This window comes from Acipenser ruthenus, chromosome 56 (assembly GCF_902713425.1).
Source record: "Acipenser ruthenus chromosome 56, fAciRut3.2 maternal haplotype, whole genome shotgun sequence".
NCBI classification, from domain to species: Eukaryota; Metazoa; Chordata; class Actinopteri; order Acipenseriformes; family Acipenseridae; genus Acipenser; species Acipenser ruthenus.
The window spans coordinates 4,897,464-4,915,303 of NC_081244.1; the positions used below are offsets into that span (position 1 = coordinate 4,897,464).

Here is a 17,840-nt window from a genome sequence, read left to right on the forward strand (position 1 = left end):
TACATTTCAAGAATCACAGTACAAGTATTAATGCAATTAAGAGCAAGATAAATATGACTTCAGTTCTAGCAAGTACAAGTATGACAAAATATGATTCAATAACGGAGCAGATAACAGTGTCAGCGATAGTTACATCAGGATATAATTAAATACAAAATACTACAGATTAAATAACACTTGTGACCGATTACAGTACTCTAAAGTACAGGATTAAATGCAGTAAAATAGGGAGCAGATAAGAGCAAGTAAAGCACATTAAGGAAGAGTGATAAGTGTCCAGAGGGAAAAGAGGAGTTTTACAGGTGCTGTCTGAAGAGGTGAGTCTTGAGGAGGCGCCGGAAGGTGGTCAGGGACTGGGCAGTCCTGACATCTGTAGGAAGGTCATTCCACCACTGCGGAGCAAGAGTGGAGAAGGAGCGAGCTCTGGAGGCAGGGGAGCATAGAGGAGGTAGAGCCAGTCTTCTAGTGCAGGAGGAGCGGAGAGGTCAAGTGGGGGTGTAGGGAGAGATGAGGGTCTGGAGGTAGCGGGGTGCAGTGTGGTCAAGGCATCTGTAGGCTAGTACAAGAGTCCTTGAACTGGATGCGAGCGGTGATCGGGAGCCAGTGGAGTGAGCGTGGGAGAAGCGAGGCAGAGAGAACACCAGGCGGACAGTGGAGTTCTGGATGATATTTATTATTATTATTATTATTTATTTATTAGCAGACACCCTAATCCAGGGCGACTTACAATTGTTACAAGATATCACATCTCGGATTCTGAATTTTGAATGTACATCCATGGCGAAGGGGGGGAACGATATACATTCAAATAAACTTGTTTGAATGTAAATTGAGACAGACTTGTTTTTAGCTAGACTGTCAGTTAGGCAAATATTTATTCAAACATAAGACATGTAAATGTGTAATTGGATAGCAGTGAACCCCGTTTACCAGCCTGGTAACAAATCCTGTTTGAGATGTGCACATTTTTTCAAATGCCTTTTCCTACCTCTTTTTTTTATTTAATCCTTTATTTATTTATATTACATATAACCAAAGAAATCAACAAAAGTTAAGGAAAGCCTTACCCTATGTATATATACCCCCTCACCCCACAACACCCCACCCACAGCCGTGGAATCCAACAAGGAAACAATCTTGAACAAAGATGATTGAGATAACCATTAGAACATAAGAACATAAGAAAGTTTCCAAACGAGAGGAGGCCCCATTCAGCCCATCTTGCTCGTTTGGTTGTTAGTAGCTTATTGATCCCAGAATCTCATCAAGCAGCTTCTTGAAGGATCCCAGGGTGTCAGCTTCAACAACATTACTGGGGAGTTGGTTCCAGACCCTCACAATTCTCTGTGTAAAAAAGTGCCTCCTATTTTCTGTTCTGAATGTCATTATACATATTGAACTCAATATTTTAAATAAACAAACAAATAAGTAAATAAATAAGAAACATTATAAAATGATATCGCAGAAGTCTACCGGAAGCCTTCATAGTAGTACAGTATTTCATGTTAGATTTGAAAATGTCTCATTTTTTAAATTTTTGTCAGTTTTTCTGTTAAGTATTTGGAAAACTACAAAGGGTATGTTATTCAATATGTTCAATATCATTATTCAGAGGGTTTCATTCAACTTTATGAAGCAGAAGTCATAGAATAGATAGATAGCTAAATAGACCAATTCATAAATGAACAAATATTATCAACAAGTTGCAGGACAGAGATTATTATTATTTATTTCTTAGCAGACGCCCTTATCCAGGGCAACTTACAATTGTTACAAGATAGAACATTATTTTTACATACAATTACTCATTTATACAGTTGGGTTTTTACTGGAGCAATCTAGGTAAAGTACCTTGCTCAAGGGTACAGCAGCAGTGTCCCCCACCTGGGATTGAACCCACGACCCTCCGGTCAAGAGTCCAGAGCCCTAACCACTACTCCACACTGCTGATTAGTATTGAGGATGTCATTCACTGATTGGTTAAGGCATCAATATTCACTAGAAAGTTGAAAGCGATTCCAGACCATATCAAATTCTGTGGTTCTTTCCTGTAGTCAGAGGGTCTCTCAAGAGATGCATGTTCAGTTGTTAAATTAAGCCGTTATGTGATTGAGACATTAGTCCTATGTTTCCACTTTTGTAATATAGCCTTGTTTGCTATTGCAAGAGAGAGAGAGAAGTAGAAATGTGGACTGATGAAGGGGTGTGACATTCATCTAGAACCACTTCTCCAATTGTGATGAAACTTGCTAGGACATTTTTTTTTTTAACTCAAGTCATAGTTCGTATCATAATGCTGGGATAAATGGAGGGTATTTGAAGTATGTCTATATGCTTGTCCATCTCTCAGCCACACATGCATTTTTCACATACACAGTTGTTTTCACGCCCGCAATGGCTCAAAAAAAGATCATTGTGGCTGCATGTGAGAGAACGAAAAAACAGAAATTCTTTTAACAATGTGGGCTGACTCTGAAACCCAGAAACAGTATACACGTTCTTTCAATCGCAGCATTTGTTGCTCAGGCAGTTTTTTTTTTTGTTTGTTTGTTATTGCAGCACAATACTATCCCACAATCCCCCAGTGACTTTTTTGAGTCATGACAAGATCTTCCAAGGTTGGTCATGTTTGGAAAACGCACTGACACATGTTTTTCTTGGCCATCAGTGGAGATGAGGCCTTATATTTGTTTTATTTATATTGTATATCTAGACAACTGCGTAGATCTAGAGAAACTTGTAAAGGATCTTCTTTAGCACAACTTATTCAGCGGATTATAATTTAGGGGTCTGTCTGTGTGTCACAGTTTCCTATTTTAAAACATACCTGGTACTACACTAGGTTGAAGAACTCTGTTCGCAAGCCCTGCTTTCACATGGTGTTGCACTTTCCTGTCCTTAACCAATCAGCTGCTTCCCCTCTCGGGTGACATCCTCTCAGCCAGTAACATGCTTTGACCCAAAAGACATTGCTCTAGTTCAAGTGTAGGAGATTTCAAAAGGCATGGAACAGAATTTTATTTAACTAAGTGCCAGATGAGTTTTAAAATGAAAACAGATGTTTGATAAACGAGTTTCTTTCAAAAATGCACATTTGAGACTTGAAGCTTATAGAAGTGCAAAAGAGGTACTGTTTTTTTGGAAATGTTTTAGTTTAAATATCTTTCGTGCAACGCCGTTATATCGTTTCAGTGTACTGGCTACTGTGTTTGCTTAGACAGTAAATGGTTTATTTTATGTACAATAATGCAAATTTAAAAAGCAAAACGATGCTAATGTATGTGATGAATAGGTGTTGATGTTTTATTTAGCTATTCAAAAGGTAAAGTGAAAAACGTAAAGTCGTCTTTTTTTAATCACAAAAAAAAAGTGGCGTTTCTGTTACACAATATTGATTTCACTTGAAGTACTGGGGAATACTATGCCATTATGCAGAGATGACATGGATTTCTGTGGCATGACTAAACGTGTGCTGGTACTGTTTATTTTAAAATTAAAAGTCACAACAAGCTGGTTTATTTGATGCAATGTTGTTTGCTTTTAAAAAAAAAAAAACTCGATATGCGTTTGTATAAAGGTGACGTGTATATATAAATGAAAATACAATATTGCTATTCTTTATCCTTTTATTTTGAACATGCAGTTCTACAATTAATTCTGCTAACGCAATCAGGCCCACACATTAATGTACCAAAAAAAACTTTGCTAAAACAAAACTACGTCACATTCCCTCGGCCTACTGGCCAGGGGCGGTACTAGGGGGTACTCTGCGGGGGTTCTGATTGGGCTAGCGCTTGCGTTCGTCCGGCCAATCGGGAAGCAGCAATGGTGTAAACAAACCACGGGACGGAAAGATCCCTCTCCGATAGGCTGAGGGGTTTCGGCGCGGCGGCCGGGAGCCAATCAGCCGGACGGGTGTTCTGGTAAGCTAGCAAGAGCGACGCTGAGGGAAGTGCAGGGGAGAATGAAAAACAAAACAAGCGGAGAGGGAAGTTTTTACTGCAAGCTGTCGTTTTATCACCTGTGCGTATAAAGCAGTTAGAGGACCGGGCACACGCTGTTTGGTTTAAGCAGAAGGTAGGCGGTTTATTTTGACCGGGGGGGTGGTGTGCGCGGGGGGGGGGGGGGGGGGGTTCTTTTTTGTTTTTCTGTTTCAATTTAATTCAACGTCAGGGAGAAAAAAAAATAAAAAATGAGCGACTGTTCGGAGAACGGGGACTCCTCTTCATCCAAACCCAGACGGCAACGCGCGTCCCCGAGTCCGGAGCGCGCAGCACCGGCCGCCAAAAAGGCGAAAGTGGATAAGACAGAGAGCGAGGCGCTCCTTTCCCCTCCTCAGAATGGAGACTCAAAAAAGCCGACACAAGATACAGCGAAGACGCAAAACGACGAGGAGGAGGAGGAGGCTGCTGTTGAATTGCCCTCATTTGCTTCTGAAGCTGATAAGGAAGAGGCGCGGGAGTGCGACAGCGCGCCCCCGGTAGGCGAGGACGCGGACAGCAGCTCGAGCGCTGCCCCTGTCGGGGACGCGCCGCCTGCTTCGGGAGGGAGCGCGCTTCTTAAAGACACAGAGCAGCAGCACGACTCGGATTGGGCTGCAATGGTTGCGGCAGAAGCGTTGGCTAGCTTGACACGGGGAGGAGGAGGAGGAGGAGGAGGTGACACGGAGAAAGAAGTGTCACGGAAGGCCGAAACCAAACGAAAGTCTGTGAAAAGCAGTACAACAAATGCAAAACCAGAGGACTGCCCGACAGAAGGCGCCTCCTCGCAACACACAGACTCGGATAGCGGTGAAGGTAGCCCAATAGTTCGGGCCTCGGGCCCTGATAAGGCCGGGTCCGCCTCAGAAGCAGGCAAGCCCAGTGAAACAGACAGGGTTGTGGACAGCGAGGGGGCTGAGGCCATATACACCAGCGTGGAGGACGAAGAAGCAGAGGTAGAAACGGGCTCTTCGTCCCCCGCTGGCTCCTCTTCGTCCTCCTCCTCCTCCTCCTCCTCCTCCGCGGAGGATGCGGAGTGCGCTATCGTTTCCGTGGAGACCCGGGTTGCCCCGGAGACCAGGCGTTCCCTGGAAACGCTGGCACAGATCCAGGGCGAGCTGGAGGAGATTGAAAAGCGCGCCGCGCGCCTCTACCGCCGCATGGAGCTGAAGTTTAACCAGATGAGGAGACCGCATGTGGAGAAGAGGAACGCCGTCATTCAGGGCATCCCCGGGTTCTGGGTCACCGCTGTATCCTTTTAGCACAGAGATGCGTCTCCCACGCCACTGAGAGCTGTCAAACCTGTATTCTCCAAGGCAGGGCTTCCCAACCCCGGTCCAGGGGGGGACCCCCATGTGTCTGCTGGTTTTCATTCCAACTGAGCTCTCAATTACTGAACCAGACCCTTAACTGAACTAATAGCGCGTAAACCGTGGCAGATTTCAAGTTTGCTGTAACAGTTTGTAAGTAACATGAACTCTGCAACTTTTTAGCAGAAAAAAACATTAAAAAGGTCTAATTTAGCAAATTAACTGTTCAATTTAAGGGTCTAGTTAAGTAACTGAGAGCTCAGTTGGAATGAAAAGCAGAAAGCACAGCGGGTCCCCAGGACTAAGCTGGGAAGCCCTGATTCAAGTCACTGTCTATGCATGTGTATCAGGGCTTCTCAAACCTGGTCCTCGGGACCCCTGTGTCTTCTGGTTCCAACTATGCTCTCGATTACTTTTATTTGAATAACTCTTTTGCTTAATTGGGCTTTTTTTAATTGTTCTCAGCTCTGTGGGAGATTTCAAGTTACCCATAACATTTTATAACTTGAACTGCAGCTTTTAAGAGCTGGCAACAATTGGGAATACATTGTGATTTATCCAAAGCAGGGGTCCTATGGTGGCGCAGTTAATCAGTGACATGGTGGTGTAAGACAAGTCTGCATAAAATGTCTGTAGCATCTCAATCAGGATTGGGGGCCGTTACAATTTCTTTTTTTTTAATCAATTTCCAATGCCCATTCTCTTTTAAGCAATTCAAATTCCTTCAAAGGAACCCCAGCCCTTATCTCAGTCTCCTGCAATGCAATGGACACAAGTATACCAGGAGTCTGAGTTATGAAACTTGTGAAATTTGCATAAATGATTCCTGCGCAGCAGTGTTTTTCAACCCTGGCCATCTGTTACCTCCAAACTGTTCAGATTTGAGTGTCTTGTATTTTCTGTTCAGTGTTGCAGTCTCTTGTGGTTAATATCTATAGCAATCTTTTTATCCACACACTTTAAAGTCTCGGTTAAAAGCGTATCAACGCCATAACAATGGTTTCAAGCTGCTGTTCCTGAAAAAGTGGCTGCATGTTCCCTCAGCTTAAGAGCTGTCTAATGTGCATTAGACAAAAACGCACGCTTAAAACTAACGTTTAACTGCTGGCCGAAACAAAAACCTGGATCGTTTGGGGTTGCCTGAGGCCAGGGTTAAAACCAGTGCTATGCACCATCTGATTTGTCTTACTTTCCATAACATCTGAAAAACACAATGCTGTTCCTTTTGCCAAATGCGTTCCGTTCAATAGATGGTCCTTAAGGCTGGAAAATGATTTTGTGTTTTTTTTTCAGATACGTTATGGAGTAGGGCAGATCCGTGCAGTGAATTTCCTAGCCCCAGTCTTTTTACACTTATAACTTGAAAGTCTGTTTTCAAAGGTCTTTTCAGAATGCACTGATAGTGTTAAGGATTATTGCCCACATTGTCAAACAGATAACGATCCAGGATGTGGTACGGAACAGCAGCCAGAGCAGTTGCTGTATGTGTGTTGTTTTTTCTTCCTGCAGTGATTAGAGGTCAGTTTGAAACTGACTTTAAAGTTATAAGTGTAAAAAGTTGTCAGGATGGGGACAGGTAATGTTTTTTAGAGCCCCGTTATTTAATCTTTTTACAAACGAGAGGAGATATCTAGGACATTTTAACGTTGTTGACTACTTCTAAACCAGTTTAGTTTAGCCAGATTTAAAGCAAAATCAGTAAACAAAAAATAACCTGTAGGTTTTGTAAAACGTGGCAGTTTTTTCCAGTACAAATCGGACAGCACTGAGAATGACGAGTGTTGGTTGTATCGCCCTCTCGTTGGCTCCTTGACTGAAGCTCTGCAGTTCCTGAATCACCCTCAGATCTCAGCCCACATCGACGAGCACGATGAAGACGCTCTGAGCTTCATGACAAACCTGGAGGTAAGACGCTGCCCTCTCTGTCTGAACCAAGGGTCGCCCTACTATTTATTGGTGGAACGATTCACTACTTCATGTAAAGAAAGTGTCACGATTCATCGATACACAATGAACAATCCTCTACCATGCACCCCAACAGCCTGGCCTTGATTGTTTCAACATTTCCCTGTAGTTTTTTTTGTAAATTTGTTTTTAATGGAATCTCAGTCATTAAGAATTGTAATTTTCAAATTTTAGAAATGCTAAAATAAAATTCAGTGACTGAAATAGATTCAAAACCTTTTTCGTTGAATTTAAGTTGCTTTTTTTTTTTTTTTTTAGTATTTTTACAATTGGGTGTTTTTAATATAGCACGGCCACGTGGTTTGCAGGGTGAGCCGTACAGTCAGGGGAGCGCAGGTTCCTGGAAAATCAAGGGTAATATAATTGGGCACTCAAAGAATTATAAATCGAATAATTGAAAAGTCTTTTCCATGTCTTCAGAGATGTTGGTGCTTTCCGACAGAAACCGTGGAATGAACATGTTGTAAAGTGTGGCTTCTCTTTTTAGTGTGGCTTCTTCTTCCTTCTTGCAGGTAGAACATTTTAAGGGCGCACGGCTGGGCTACCGGATCTGCTTTCGCTTCAGCAGGAACCCCTACTTTCATAATGAAGTCCTCGTCAAGGAGTTTCATCTCAGGGCCAATGGTAGGGGGACGCTCTGGGCTTACATGTTTTGTTTTGGACAGGGATATACTGGAGGTGGTTTTCCGTATGTGTGTCACATTTCACATTTCCCCCCTATGTATCTGGAAATCCACTTATCAAAAACTTGGTGTTAACATTATTTAGTTATTGAGACCGTCAGATTCTGGGCATATATGGGGGTGTCCGCATGTCACACTTTTAGTAAAACCGCTTTTTAAATTGTAACGAAACCTTCAAAATGTTTGTATGAAACCGAGAGTTTATCGGATCATATGGAAACATCTATAGGATGCTGTGAGTCTGATTTCAAATGTTTCAATTAAGATTGGTGCTGAATCTAGGCAGTTATCTTGTTCATCATGTAGAGTGTCCCCAATGTTTTGAACGGACTCCATGGTGTCTAAGGAAAACCCTGGTTTGTTATCCACTGCTGTCTGTTCCATTGGAGAGGGGCTGTAACTACGTGTACGTGGTAGTCAGTGCAATGGAAGCCAATGCCAGCCCTGCACTGAAACTGCAATTTCATTTCACGACTACTGGAATTACATTGTGATTGTATTTAGACTGTACTGGATGGAAATAAGACTCCTATTGCATAGCAGTTTCACCCATTCCATGTAATACAAGCTTCATTACCCACGTGTACACAAGCTCAGGTGTGTCTTATAAAACGCCAATGGATCAAAGTGCTGTGCAATGGGAGTCTTGCAGTATTTCCAGCTTTGGTGTGTGTGCTGACAGTACTCTCTCTTTCAGGAGCCTCCATCTCGTTCTCGAACCCCATCTGCTGGCTGCGAGGCAGGAACCTGGCTGCTCACAGTGGGATGGTGAAGGGGCCGGGGAGCCTGCGAGTGTACCAGAGCTTCTTCAGCTGGTTCACCGACCACAGCAGCCCTACCACCGACGAGATAGCGGAGGTACAGCTGCCTCCTCTCACTGCCTGCTCCAGTGTACAGCCTCCTTCTCATCCTGCCTGTTCCAGTCCGTTAGACTGCAGGGCTTTGTCATGCATCGTTATTATTATTATTTGTTTATTTATGTATTTGGCAGATGCCTTTATCTAAGGCGACTTACAGGGTTACAATGCAAGCTTACACTGTAGCTTACAGGAAGTGCAAATACTACTAAAGTACAATATTAAATAGGATGCAGCACGTTAGGGTTACGAGTTATGTCTACAGTGCTTTGTCTTGGAGATCAATTAAAGACCTGATTCGCAAACAGGCTTGGTGGTCCGGTGGTTAAAGAAAAGGACTTGATAACAGGAGGGTCAAATCTCGGCACAGCCACTGACTCACTGTGTGTGACCCTGAGCAAGTCATGTAACTATTGTAAGTGACTCAGCAGCAGCAGCAGTTGTGATGCATAGTTCACTCCCTAGACAAACCCCCAGTTTGTCAGTGGCTCGTTGCTAGTTAAATAAAAAAAAAGCTCAACCTATTGCAACACTTAAGGATGCCTGACATAAAAATCAGATCTAAGTAAAATCCGGTTGCTTTGAGCTGAAATGTCCCTCTTCATCTGAAACATGAACAAAAAAACACATGTTCTACAGTGATCAGGGAGGGAAGTACAGACCAGCACAAAAGCTCAAAGCCAGCGTGACGTGCGGTGACGATATCATCACTCTGTTTTCACTACAGCTTCTGAAGGATGACCTGTGGAAGAATCCGCTTCAGTACTACCTGCTTCCACTGAGCCAGGGTGCAGAGAACGGACGGTAGGTGCCAGCTCCTTGTACAGAATTGTTAGGGCTCTGTTTTCGGGTTTTATTTTTGATCATTTGATGTCACTTTTAAAGTTTAGAGCCGACTTGTTCGTGTTGACCCCTTTTGTTTTTTCTCTGCCGTGACTTGAATGAGACGATGATGCTGTTTCATTGATAATGTAAAAATAAAAAGGCAGCGCCTTGTTTTTAATTTGAACCGAATACAAAAAGCGAGTGATCCAACCAGTGTGATCAATAAAAATATCCGGTGTACTTGCAGGCCATTGGAAATAAATAAAATCTGTAACATAATGGCAAATTCATTAAAATTAATAAATAAACTGCTATATTGTACAGTGCTATTGTAAAGAACTCGCATTCAGCATTACAGTGGAGGGTTATATTTTGTAGAACGTTCATTTTAGAGTTCTTGAGTGGAAGGAGACATTTATATATATAAAAAAAGAAAAACTAAATACAGTTCAAATAAATAAAACTGATAATTCGTTGTGCTGTAACATTGAAGTAATAGTAAGAGCTGTAATTGCATTTAGACTGCACTGGAATTACATTGCAGGGATGAAAGTAAGACTCGTATTCCCTGACCCAAGCGTTCTGTAATGCCTGGTATTACCCTCTGTGTCAGATCTTATTGCCTTCGCATCTAAAGGATGTGATGTCTTGTGCTATCTTGGGGTAAGTCGATCGGTGTTTTACACATGCTTGAGTTGGCCAAATTAGGGGAATTCTTCTGTAAAAATGTGAGAATTCATGAATTGCCTTGAGCATATTACACAGACCATGGGGAAATGATAGATATTGTAACCAATGTCTAAGCAAGAGCAGCATAGGAGCAAAGAAACAGGCAAAAAATAAGGAGGGTTTTGCAGTGGAGCAGTCCATAGAAAGAGAAATCTAATTTTGACGCTGGATGCGTCTGTTGTCTCTGGGACTTGTCTTGGAGGTTTTTCTCTGCCACCATTGCGTGGAAACTGTCTGAAATGAATTTCTTATGAAGAGCCATCGTGTAAAGTACGCTGCTGCAGTCTCTGATCGCTGCTGTCTGTTTTTGGTGGCAGGCAAGTGGGCAACGGAAACGGGGACGAGTGCGTGGTGATCTCGGACTCGGATGAAGAGGTGCCTGCTGAAGACGAATCGAAAGAGGACGGCAGCGAGGAAGGTCAGTCCCACGCGCTCTTAACCCTTTCACCGCCACAGGAAGTGGAACGTTCTGATCCGTGCTGTGCCTCAGTGTAACGACTTTAAATTGTGCTGTTATTTTAGAACCAAATTGTGTTTTAAAAATAAATAAGTCAGTACAGTGCTCGTACATGACATGTTCTACAGCTGTGGCCAACAGTTTGGCATCAACGAGAATTTTAGGATTGAGACACACAATTAAACAAAAGAAACTGCAAAATGATATCGCAAAAAGTCAACCGGAAGCCATAATAGTAGTACAGTATTTCATGTTAGGTTTCGAAATGTCACATTTTTTAATTTGTCAGTTTTTGGTTGAGTCTAGGGAAAACTACAAAGCGGTATGTAATTCAATATGCTAACGTGACATTTATTAAGCAGGTTTCATTCGACTTTATGAAGCATTACTGTGTTAACTCTATTGAGTGGTGCAAAACCTTTGGCCAGCGCTGTATATATTTGACTTAGTAATTTCACTGTTTCAAGGTATTTCTTTATGCTGTTTAAAATGTATCTAGCCTGGTCTAGTCTGAGTTCCAACAAGTAGTTTGCAAGAGAGCACAAGTATAAGATGTGTGCTATGCAGTGAAGCTGATTAGAGAATGAATAGGTTCACATATTGAAACTGTGTGTGTGTGTGTGAGTGTGCAGTCAGGAGATTAAACCGGGTCTTTGCTCATCTCTCAACAGGGGAGAGTTCTGAGGAGGAGACACAGGCAGACAGAGAGGTTGTCATTGATGGTGAGTCTTGTGTTTGCAGAAAGCTTGCCTTCCAAAGCAGATTGTAAATTTTACTAGGGTTCGGTTTGATCAAACTTCACCCCTGCTGCGGTAAGCTATTTTACAGCACCAGGGATGCTGTCCAAATTGCATAAACTACCTATTTTTTTTGGGGGGGGGGGGTCCAGTGGTTAAAGAAAGGGGTTTGTTACCAGGAGGTTCCCAGTTCAGTCCCAGTCACTGACTCGCTGTGTGTGACTCTGAACTCTGACTCTGAAGTCAGTTCACCTCCTTGTGCTCCGTCCTTCCGATGAGACGTAAAACAATCGAGGTCCTATTGGAAGTCCCTAGTCTCTGTAAGTCGCTTTGGATAAAAGCATCTGCTAAATGGCTTAACCCTTTGCGGTCCATTGTCGGACTGGGTCCGACATTGCAATTATTCCTCACAGGTCCTTTGTCGGACTGGGTCCGACATCATTATAGCAACGCAATAAACGGGTGTCTAGTCGTTTTTTCTCCGGAAAAAGCCGAGAAAACCATTCAATTGCCGAGTGGGAGCGACAGGAGCCGAGACGAGTCGAAAAAAAATAAAAATAAAAAAAGGCGTATCTCATGAATAGTCATACATGGTATCAGGTATCAGATAACGGGGGCGGTCTGAAGTAAACAAGCTGGCTGACTGAATCAGCGCACAGAAAACACGGACATTTGCAGAGCTTTTTTGAGATGTTATAGAAATAAAATAATGACTTGGATCGCATTATTGAGGAGTTTGGTGATAAAACGAGTGATCCGGAGATGATCGATCGGTATGTACGACTATTATTATTATTATTATTATTATTATTATTATTATTATTTATTTCTTACATAGGTGAACGCTATAGCAAACGAAAGGGTGGGGCGGGGCTGGAGATGCCTAGTGAGTGCTTTGTTGATATGCAGGGCCATTTAAACCCGTTTGACTGTGAAAAAAAAATACTTTTAAACAGCGCGTATAAAATTAACTGCGCGTGTGAAAATTAATTAGACCTGGCGTGCCTGACGCGCAATTAATAAATGGACCGCAAAGGAATAATAATAATAATAATAATAATAATAATAATAATAATAATAATAATAATAAACACAGATAGGTGGCTGATGCAATCCAGGGTGACTCCCCTGTGTTATAAAAGGCTGTAAGAAAACAATGACACTTTTTTTATTTTTATAGACCTTGGACTAATCCTGCAATAGTAGTTCATGACACATTGATCAACCTTTTCAGGACCAAGCATTTTTCAGTGGGACTCTCCCCCAGGACCAGCTGGCTTTTGGCTGTTGTTGACTCTCTTCCTATAAAAATTCACTGAAAATCTATTTTTTACAGTAGCATCTTAGAAATTGTGTCCTTTTCTTCAGAATACCCTGGGGAACATTATAAAGTACTTCGGAAACCATATAAACTTTTTGATTTTTTTTTTGTTGTTGTTAAATATTTATTATGTATTCTGATTAGAGATACATGTATGAAAACACGTTATTCTATGACCCAAGAGACCTTACAATACTTCCTGAAAGTTTTGTTGAAAAATATTGATGTTTGGGCAAATTGCAAGACATTGTTTCACCTGAGTGATTGCAATGACATAATACACATCTTTATAAGCAATAAGGGACACTACTCTCGATTTTTATTTTCTCAAAATAAATATTTATAAATAAAATAGTTATGAATTTAATTATCAGTAATAAGGAAAATAAAACGTACCTGATACATTTAGTTCATGAAATAGTATATCCACTTATTTCTTAATAATTATACATATTCTAAAAACATCTATATTAAAACACATGAGACAGGATAAATGTTCTGATTTAATTCTAAGTCAAGTACATCGGATTTACAGTGTTTCCCCATTTTTATTAGCTCTGAACAAGTTCCTGTGATGTTTTGTTTCTGCTTTTGTTCTGCTGGGCTGCTGTCTAGGCCCTTTAGACACTAAATGCCCCTCTCGGTGACATCACATGGGGGGAAAAAAACTATCAGGAAGTGAACGTCAGTCCCTCCCCTGTGCAATGATATGTGTTTCAAGCCTGTACTGCAAAGTACGGTGGCCCTGTGTCATCAAAAAGTGTTTTTTTTTTTATCGTGTTTACACGATCGGGGTCCTAGAAGCCCACTTCAGTATGATTGTGTCCTTAAAGGGTTAAGAAAAGGCATCCTCTATAGTTTCCTTCACACAATGCTCTGGACAGTATAGAAGGCAATGGAGCATCAACAAGCAGTTTTTTCTTGGCATCTCAAATGGACCTTGTGTATCACTAATTGACAACTCGAGTTGACAACAGATTTTCAATTTGCAATCGAGTTGCGAGAATAAGAGTGCTGCTTTAGTTTCAATGATTAACCCTTTCTCTCCCCCTCTCGTGCACACAGGATCGGAGGAGAGCAGGAGCGGAGAGGAGAAGGAGGAAGGTGATGAGGAGGAGGATGAGGATGATGAGGATGATGATGATGCTGCTGCTGATGATGATGAGGAGGAGGAGGAGGAGGAGGAGGAGGGGGTCTCGGACGAGCAGGACGAGGAGGAAGTGGACGTAGAGGAGCTGGACGAGAGCCTGGGGAGCAAGGGTCAAGAGGCAGAGGTGAAAGGTCAATACGAGGAAGACCAAGAGGACATAGAGGTGGACGGAGATGAAGACGGTTAAAGAAACGAATAAAGCTGCAAAGCCTTTTTTTTTTTTTTTTAACCAGTCTATAAATATATATTTTTTAAGCTTAAAAAAAAAAAAAAAAAAAAAACACTTTCTAAATCAAGGTTACAAGTTAAAGAAAAATTCATCGTACCTCCCGAAGACTTCAAAACCCAGCTTCATAAGTGCTAATTTCTCTAAGCATGTCATCTCATGTGAAGATGTATTGCAGTTTATACAAGTGTTCAGGTCTGACTATTAGGCTGCACTGCTTTCCTCACAGTCTCTAACACTGAGAGTAGCCCACACTGCCCTTCCTCATCCCTTGACTCAAAGCACTGTTGCTGGCTGTCTGTACCACTTTGTGTATCCATTAAGTTGCATCATGGTTAAAAAATGGCTTTGAAAGAGAACAGTTAAGAGATCGCTTATTAATGTTACACTGGTTAATGCTCTTAGCAGTCATAATCTGGTGTAATCAAAGTTTTGCCTACTAAATTATTTGGCTGGTAGTTTCCTATTAAACCGCACTAAGATGAAAGCCGGTTAGAATTAAAAAGAGGAAAAAAAAAAAAGATTTGTGGTTATTCCTTCATGCGTCATTGAAACGTTTGTTTGAGCTGTACATTTTCAAATGAGTAACAACAAACAAGCTTTGTTGAAGAGTAAATTATTTCAAATAGAAATACTGATGTTTGCTGTCATTTCATTTCCTTTCCCTTGTAGCTTTCCTGTAATTAGCTCTGTGCTAAAATCTTAAGTCCTCCATAATTTTTAAGCACTCGCTAGCGCTGACATTAGAAATAGTAAAAGAAACGTGTATTGACAAAGTATTTCAGTGTCTTCTGAAGACATTGAAAAATACTTTTGTCGAAATGTTTGTCATTGAATTTAACCCATTAAGTATGAAATAAAGTGATTTGAAAAAAATCAGAACACAAGCTATATTTTATATAATTTGATTAATGACAAATCGACATGCATCCAGTCTGAAAGTTTTCAGTCTTTTAGAAGTGTAAAATGACAGGCATATTTACAACATACATTCCCAGCGTACTATTTTGAGGATAGTCAAGTAACCAAACCAGTGAAATTTCACACCGGCTATGAATCTCAACACATAGAAACTGGGGAGGAAAACGTCAAGACGTAGCATTTTTCAGCTCGAGTTTCTTATGTTATATTCAGGTGTCATAAAACCATCTGAAGGGTTATATTTACATTTTAGACTTGCGAGTAACAAAATTAGAGGAAGATATTGTAACAATATAGCTCAACAGAAAACGAAATAACAGGCAGATCCCAGTTTTAAAAAAAGCTCCATAAATGACAAAGTAGCCTGTCCTCAAATGGGTTAAGTTTCTTTAGTATTTATGCCAAAAGAGTTGAAAAATTATAGTGCTTTAGAAAATGAGAACGTCAAAGCCAATTTCAGGGCACTTGGCATTTTAATAAAACTGAAATCCGTCTTGATTAATTGAAAACATCACAGAGATGTAATAAGTAAATAAATAAATAAAATCTTTGGTTTGTGTTTTCGTAGTGCAGGAATGCTTGTGGTTCTGCCACATTGGGAACAATGGATTTGTCTGTAATAAACCCTTAGCAGTGTTTTGAAGACCGACCACCCCCTTTCCATCTCCCCATACTTAACCAAGTATCATTTTGCGAAGGGCATGTAAATATTTGGAGAAAGCTTTGTTAACGTATGTTGTGTTTTTTTTTTTGTAAACCTTTGAAGAAGAGTTAAAAATATATATATATATTTTGGCTGCTGCTTTTTGTTATCTTTTAATAGATTTTACAATTAAATGTAGTCCTGAAATTAGAAAATGTTTTTACTTTTCATTTGTTTTGGTTTGGTTTTTCTAAATAAAATAAAGTAATGGGTTCTGAATTTGTTTGAAATTGTTGGTTTGTTAACCCCTCTGTTGGTTCTGTTAAATAATTGTAGCTAACAAAACAATTCAATTAATCTAACCCCTTTGGCACTTCCATTAGCTTCACTGGTCTCAGGTGTGCAGTTTTGAAAGAAACACATGTTACGTGTATTTTACTCTGTTAAGTGTACACTCCCAGGCAGTAACTGCTTCACTTCCTTTGTCATTTCAGCCGAGCAGTGTCTTCTGGGTCATGTTACTGGCTGCCAGCATTTCTTTAACCTAGTGTAGAAACCAGACATCGTGTTTTAAAAAGATGTTTGCTAACAACGTTTTTCTTTGAGAACGGCACCTCTGAGACGATGCACAGCGCAGAGAACTGTTTTGTTAGCTACAGTTATTGTAATGGAGGCCATTACACTTGCAATGCATCCAATTGTGATGGAACTTGGTACGGACGTTCCTTAGTTTAAATTATTGAAACTATTGGAATCTGTACATTGTTTATCGGGTTACTGCGGTGTGTGCACGTTGGTAAAGCACTGGACTCAATCAGTAAACTATTACTTGCAATGCTAAGTTTGCTCTTATTACGATGGATTGGTGGCTGGTTCTTGCAAAAAAACAAAACAAACAGCAGCAGCAGTGACATACAGTGAAGCCAGTGGCATGTTGTTTTTTTTTACTGGTATATATAAATGGGTGTGGTGGGGAGGGGGGTCAATTTTCACAGACAAGAGGAATGGGGGCGCAGTACAGAAAGTTTGGGGGCTAGGGTGACTCCAAGTGCTGTAAAATGCCTTAAATATCCATCTTATCATTTGACCAGACTGATTAGGCCTGACCTAGCCTTGATCTGAAGTACACTATCTTTTACAGTATTACAATAGAAAATTATTCAACGTGAACTTAGAGCTTTGTCCAGCGGGTGTCGCCATTGTACAGTCTTCTGCTGTTGGTGTTCTCTCAGCTGTAATTGTTTCATCATTGAATTGTGCGTCCGAGAGGACGGGGGTACGGGGTAGCACTGGCTGCAAGTGAGCACCACAGTCAAACATCCACAAGTTGAGAAGATTTACTTTTTATTTATTTGATTCCTGTTTTGAAGACATTGAAACGCCTTTGTCATTGAATCTATTAAGTCTCCTTTTAGTATTTCTAAATTCCGCACTATTGAGTAGTGTATAGTTGTGGATGATGAAATGTCCCTGATGCACTGCCTAGGCCCAGTAATAATAGAGTAATAGCAACAACATTGTATCTGTAGCGTCGGAATATCTGCATATTCCAAATTGAAATCCATAAAAACAAAACGAGAGGAGGCTGTTACACTGGTTCCCAGCAGCTGATTGATCTCAGAACTTTGTCAAGCTGGGTTTTAAAGGATCCCAGTGACAACAACATGACTAGGTAACCCATTCCATCCCCTCACCACTCTCTGTGTGAAGAAGAGTCTCCTTCAACAACATGACTAGGTAACCCATTCCATCCCCTCACCACTCTGTGTGAAGAAGTGTCTCCTTCAACAACATGACTAGGTAACCCATTCCATCCCCTCACCACTCTCTGTGTGAAGAAGAGTCTCCTTCAACAACATGACTAGGTAACCCATTCCATCCCCTCACCACTCTGTGAAGAAGAGTCTCCTTCAACAACATGACTAGGTAACCCATTCCATCCCCTCACCACTCTCTGTGTGAAGAAGTGTCTCCTTCAACAACATGACTAGGTAACCCATTCCATCCCCTCACCACTCTGTGTGAAGAAGAGTCTC

At 41.2% G+C, this 17,840-nt stretch overlaps 1 protein-coding gene across 1 annotated transcript; it reads left to right on the plus strand.

Annotated features, from left to right (window-relative positions):
* The first annotated feature begins 2,990 nt into the window (after positions 1–2,990).
* LOC117404348 (testis-specific Y-encoded-like protein 4) lies at positions 2,991–16,083 on the plus strand. Its single transcript, XM_059017307.1, has 8 exons — positions 2,991–5,230; positions 7,118–7,195; positions 7,768–7,879; positions 8,636–8,796; positions 9,523–9,599; positions 10,667–10,767; positions 11,478–11,528; positions 13,930–16,083. The coding sequence occupies exons 1-8, from the start codon at positions 4,193–4,195 to the stop codon at positions 14,199–14,201; spliced, it is 1,890 nt and encodes a 629-aa protein (XP_058873290.1). The 5' UTR covers positions 2,991–4,192; the 3' UTR covers positions 14,202–16,083.
* Positions 16,084–17,840: the final 1,757 nt, after the last annotated feature.

Coding starts and splice junctions, on each gene's coding strand:
- LOC117404348 (XM_059017307.1), top strand. CDS start 4,193: ATGAGCGACTGTTCGGAGAACGGGGACTCCTCTTCATCCAAACCCAGA. Junction 7,880..8,635: donor GTTTCATCTCAGGGCCAATG/GTAGGGGGACGC, acceptor TCTCTCTTTCAG/GAGCCTCCATCTCGTTCTCG. Junction 10,768..11,477: donor AGAGGACGGCAGCGAGGAAG/GTCAGTCCCACG, acceptor ATCTCTCAACAG/GGGAGAGTTCTGAGGAGGAG.